This window comes from Phalaenopsis equestris, unplaced genomic scaffold, assembly GCF_001263595.1.
Source record: "Phalaenopsis equestris unplaced genomic scaffold, ASM126359v1 Scaffold000606, whole genome shotgun sequence".
NCBI classification, from domain to species: Eukaryota; Viridiplantae; Streptophyta; class Magnoliopsida; order Asparagales; family Orchidaceae; genus Phalaenopsis; species Phalaenopsis equestris.
Window position 1 is genome coordinate 1,020,801 of NW_018165046.1, and position 5,893 is coordinate 1,026,693.

A 5,893-nucleotide genomic window follows, 5' to 3' on the forward strand; every position below is an offset into this window, starting at 1 on the left:
AAACACCAAAAAAGTTTTTTTTAATTTCTTTAAAAAAAAAAAAAAAAAAAAAAAAGAAGCCACACAAACTTAGGTCCTCAACACATTTGCAAAAGAATCTTCATTAAAAAGTATTTAGACACACATATGTTAAAGGTTAGTCAGCTCACTCGTGAGCTTCTTCCAAACGAGCAATGGCCCTTCCGGTCTCCACATCCGTGGCAAGAATTGAGCAGTCTGGAGAAGCGGTCAGAACCACTGAAAATAAACAAACACATACAATAAGCAGCATGTAAAATTAACGGCAATACAAGCATAAAAGAGTGAGATAAGCGCATACCGCGGCCTGAATCTACAAACCGAACAGCTCTACAGGACTCGTCGTGCGCTTTAACCTGTAGGAGCCTAACTTAACAAACCAAAAATCATTATGAATAGCTTTAAGATTAATGATATTGCAAAAATAAAAAAAAAATTACAAAATTACAAAAAATAATTGAAGCAATAGTGACAGAAAAAATCACTTAATGTCCCCAATACCTTTCCGGCAGGGAATCTGCGCCATAACGGTACCTATTAAGATGAATTGAAGCAAAAGTTTAACAAAACCATAAACGAGCAATTTAAATTCAGGATGACGAGGGATTCCGACTCACAGTTGGAGATCGCCATTTATGAGTGCCGCTGCAACAAGCGCACTCGAAGGATGGAAATCGAGATCAAATGGCAGTTTCCCTAAATTGATCTCCATTAGCCAAAGGAGGGTTTTTGACGAAGTGAAAAGAGGACAAAAGTACTAGGGTTTCTCCTGGAGAGCTGATTCGGGGGGGATGGCGAGACGGCGAGGGAGAGAGGCGGGGAAGAAACTACTTGGAATTAATTAATTAATTAACTTTGGTTTAAGCTAAAATGATGGTGTTTTTTAGGAACAAATATTAGGTCCACCTAAACGAGACAGTAAAACAAAAAAAAATTCATTTTAGCATAAGTAAATATTCTCTCTGCATTATTTAACATTATTCAAGTATTATTGTGGTGGTATTCATATATTATTATGTTTTGAGAATATTTCTGATATTATAATTACACAATAACACATCAATACCAACACAATAACACATGAATAACGCAGAATAACATGAGAGGAATATTCTTCTGTGTTACCGTACGGGATAACAATAAAATGAGTTTGTGTAGCTGCACGAGGAGGTGATTCATTGGACTCCGGACGTTTCTCTACGTCCGCAATATGGACGTAATAATTTTTCATTTTTGAGTGGTATAAACGTAAGAAAAAGTAGGTGTAAAAATGGAACGAATGTGAATGCCCGAAAATTTTTGTAAGAAATTTAAGAAATTATATTACATATGGACATTAAATACTTTTATATTGCAAGATAAAATTTAATCTTATCTTTTTTTACATTAGTTTTTGCATGTAGAGTTGTTCATTAAAATAGAGAGGATTTATCATTTTAACTTTTCATAAAAAATTTTGCGCGCACATAACTAAATAAGGGTCTGTTTGCGACAGTGACACCGTACTTCAGTTTTGTTTATTTGAAAAGATTGAATTTTGGTAGTTTTTTCAAAAAATTGTCGCTACGAAAAATTGTAATAACCACCCCAACTTTTTAAACATCAGAATATTCTTCACCAGCTTTATAGCTGCTTTTTAATAAGTTAGAAAAAAAAAAATGTTTTTACATGAAAAATTAGGGTTGGGAAATGTCACGGCATCTACTTAAATTGACATGTTTCTACTGGTCAAAGTAATATATTACAAAGAAAGTTATTATTTGCAACAAAAAAAAAATTATTGATATAAATGCATTTATTATGATGAATGAATGAGGAGACAAGGGCCATCAAAGTCATAATCAAGAAAATCATTAATGATTTGTATGGTTGTTCTTCTTATTGGAAAAGAGAAAGGACCTAAATGAGAAAAAAATTTAAATTTAATTTTTAAATCACCATCATAAATATGTTTAGCTACTACTATTTTGTGATTTTTTTTAAATTTTGTGGTGAGAATCAATTTTTTTAGCAAACTTATAGTCAAACTTACTGGTTTGACGAGACGGAATCGATGATACTAAAATTTGTCCAATCCGAGTTAAATCAAGATCATATCAAGCCATTAAACCACTTTTAGAAGCTTTCTAAAAATATTGGGAAGGTCAAACGAATGTTGAATCAGGTAAACTTATTGTCGATCGAGTGTTTCGACAAAACGAATCCAACGAACCCAAGATCGCTCAATTCTAACATCATTAAAGCTCTCAAATATTTATCCAATGTCATCTAACCGATAGAATTTCTCCAGGTCGTCTAATCAAAATGGTTCATATTTCGTTATTAATTACAACATGGACTCTATAAATAAAGTCTCACCACTTTCTTGAAAAAGAAGGGAGAGATAACTGGAAGCATGAAGAAGACTGAAGTTAGAGAAGGAGTTAAAATCCAACATTACCTCGTCGTAACAATCGCTAGCTGCTAGTCAGTGACCATCGCTGACCACCACTCGCTGACTGTCGTCGATTACTATCAACCGCTACTTGCTTCTTACGACTAGTTCATCTGCATACCGACATTGTAACTCAAGAGATTGTGTAATTCTTTCTTGCTTGTGGGACAAGATGTTGTAATTGTAATCACCAAGTTTTAGTGGATCTCTCAGCTAGATTTGGCTCCGTGGTTTTTTCCTTTACTGGTTTTCTACATTCAAACTTCTAGTGTCTCTACTAATTGTTTTGTTTCATCTAAGTGTGTGTTGAATTATCATATAATACTAAAATGATAATCTGTTACTCTACCACCATGAATTTTTTAGCACACAACAGTTTAGCGTAGTTTGCGAGAAAAGAACATTACCATCACCAAAATACTTGCAAGACTTATTGTATAGTCGTTATGTGCAACATTCATAACAACAGAGCATCCCGCTTCAACACCCATAGTTTTAGAAGGCTGTAACGGAGCCAAGGGCGTCAGGCCTCTGCATCCTCCCACCCTGAAAGGTGTTACTCTGCTGGTGAAGGTGCCTCAGGTCCTTCTCTGGAAGACCAAGTATGCATAATGGAGAAGCCCCAACACGAGATCCTTTAGCTCTTATGACAGTCAATGGCCACACACCTAGATGGAGCTTACTTATTGCCAGTTCAATATCCAACCGGAAATACCCCACTCATTAAGGCAAAAGGAGGACCACCAGTCACGATTGCCTCTCTGACTGGAAACCAAGGCCTAGAGGCAAAAAATTGCTAAACAGTTTCCAGTAACATGGTCACGCAGGGCTCAAGTGTGGTCATGCCATTGTTCAAAGTGCAGCGGATCGGGGTCCGACGTGGCTACACCCGAGGCACGGTGTAATATGTCGTGCGCTCTATTTGTTCGGCGTTGTAACACTGTCCTCGGATATGGTTACGACATTCAAGGGACCTGAAGAGCTTTAGGGAGGCTTTTGGTGTGGTCACACCCAATGTAAGCATGGACACACCATCGATTGAGCATGGTCACACCAGAATAAGGCGTGATCACGCTAGACCCCATAAAATTTTGGCTTCCAGAAAAGTCCATCAAAAGGGTTTTGAGCCTCGGGGAACCTCTGGAGGCTCGTATATGAGCAGTTACGATTTTTAGAACTCCTTAAGGGCCGTGAACACATCTTGAAAGAGCTCGAGAAGGTGAACCGTACATGTGTCTGTGAGTACAATGATTATAATTGTGAAATTCTGCTGTCCGGATCTTAAGTTTAAGGCATGAACACGTAAGGAGCAACCTTGTCAACGACCTATGTCATGGGAATATCTGTATTTTCCAGGTACAATTTTGTCCCAGAGGAACGAACATCATCGAGAAGGAAATCAGTGGTGATGCTGGTTAGACCACGATCAACTCATAATACAGTTATAATAGTGTAAAACCCAACTATAGTGTTATGTTACTCGACGAAGATGTTCTACATATGTTGCATCAAAAATGGATGCTAACAGTTGCTTAATGTATACTAGCATTAACAACTTTTATATCCTATGCATTAAACCATAAGCATTTCATAGATGTTTTAAATATACATACATACATACATACATACATACATACATACATATATATATATTTTTTTTTAATATGTTCGAGACTTATATATATATATATATATATATATATATATATATATATAAACCAAATATCATATAAAATGTAAAGGACTCTAGATTTTGATATTTTCGGACGATAATATTGGTCTCGCCCAAAAATAAGTGGGCAACTGATCATGAAAAAATTTCTAACATCCAACACAAATTTTGAGGTATGACACTGCTCCGAGATAATCTTTTGAGCAAAAGATATTTAAACATGGATTAAAAGTCACCCATAACTCCAATTTCACCAAAATTATAGACAAACTGACCAGTCTGACGAGACAGACCCAATGATACCAAAATTGGTCAAATCTGAGTTAAATCAAACTTAGATCAACCCTATACCACTTTTAAAAGATTCTTGAGCACATTTGGAAGTTCAAATGAATGTCGAATAGGACAAGCTTATTATCGAATTGAGTGTCTCAGCAAGACAAATTCATAAAGCTCATGATCGCTCAATTCTGAGATCTTCAAGGCGATCAATGTTTATCAAATATCATTTGATGGAAGGAATTTCTTGAGGCTATCCAATCAAAGTGTTTCATATTCTGCTATTAATTGCAACAAAGACTCTATAAATAGAGCCCCACCCCTCTCTTGAAAAGGGAGGGAGAAGGACCTGAAAGCCTAAATAAGACTAAAGCTTAAAAAAGGAGCTAAAGTCCAGTCTTACCTCGTCGCCAATGGCCGCCGACCACCAGTCGTTAACCACTGCTAACCACCACTCTCCGACTGCCACCGATTACCATCGGTCCCCAACCATTTCTTATGATAAATTCATTCGTGCACTGACATTATAACTCAAGAGATGTGTAATACATTCTCGTCTGTGGGACACGAGGTTATAACTGTAATCATCATGTTATAATGAATCTCTTCAACTCGATCATACCCCAATATTTTTCCGTTGAAGGTTTTCCACGTAAAAACTTCAAATGTCTCTACTGATTATTTTCTTTCTTCTGAGCATATTGAATTCATATGCGAAGCTAAGACGGGTGATCCACTACTTACTCTACCCCCGTGAATCATATGCTTGATACCACATATTTCTTATATAATTGCATATCTAACAACTAAACATTCATATTTACATGCATATCATTCATTTCCTTAACGTTACATTAAAAATACCAGCATCATTATTTTTCTTAATTGAAATCCTCTTTTTCATGTATATGTTTATGATGCAAAGATGTTATAGTAAATATCAATTTCTAGGTGTTAATATCTAAATACATAAGAATCGTGTGTCATGTATATAAATTTTCCTTCAAATTTTGTGGAATTTAATTTTTAAATTTAAGGGATTTTTTCCCTAGAATTTAGGCCACCATTTAAAAGTATTTGATGCAAGTGAGTGAGAGGGCTTGTCATTCATGCTCTTCATATGCACCATAACAATTTTCAGTTTGTTAACAAATTTGAGTTTATTTACATTCAACCAGAACCTAAACAAATTGATATATTACATTTGTGGACTTAATTTTTAGCAATAGCTTAGTAGAGCTAAAAAGATTTAATGTCATGACAAATAACACAATTTTAGTTTCTGAAAACGTGATTTGCAGAATGTTCACAGTGTAAAATTAAAGGAGAAAAAATTACGTACGTAAGACGTTTGCAGAGCTACGTACATCAGAGACTATTCAGAGGATATTGAGGGGTTATAAGTATGCTACAAAAACGTTACAAACGCGGATATAACCCCCCAATACACTCTGAATAACCGCCGATGCACGTAGCTCTGCAAAAGACAT

The 5,893-nt window shown here is 35.7% G+C and overlaps 1 protein-coding gene across 1 annotated transcript in view; it reads right to left on the reverse strand.

Moving 5' to 3' along the window:
* Positions 1-857, reverse strand: part of LOC110029827 (WD repeat-containing protein 55-like) — a gene marked incomplete in the record, with an annotated part of 26,054 nt that extends 25,197 nt beyond the window's left edge. The window contains 4 exon segments of the mRNA XM_020732288.1: positions 150-237; positions 320-384; positions 520-552; positions 636-857. Of these exon segments, the coding sequence (XP_020587947.1) occupies positions 150-237; positions 320-384; positions 520-552; positions 636-730 (281 nt within the window).
* Between the last annotated feature and the right edge of the window lie 5,036 nt (positions 858-5,893).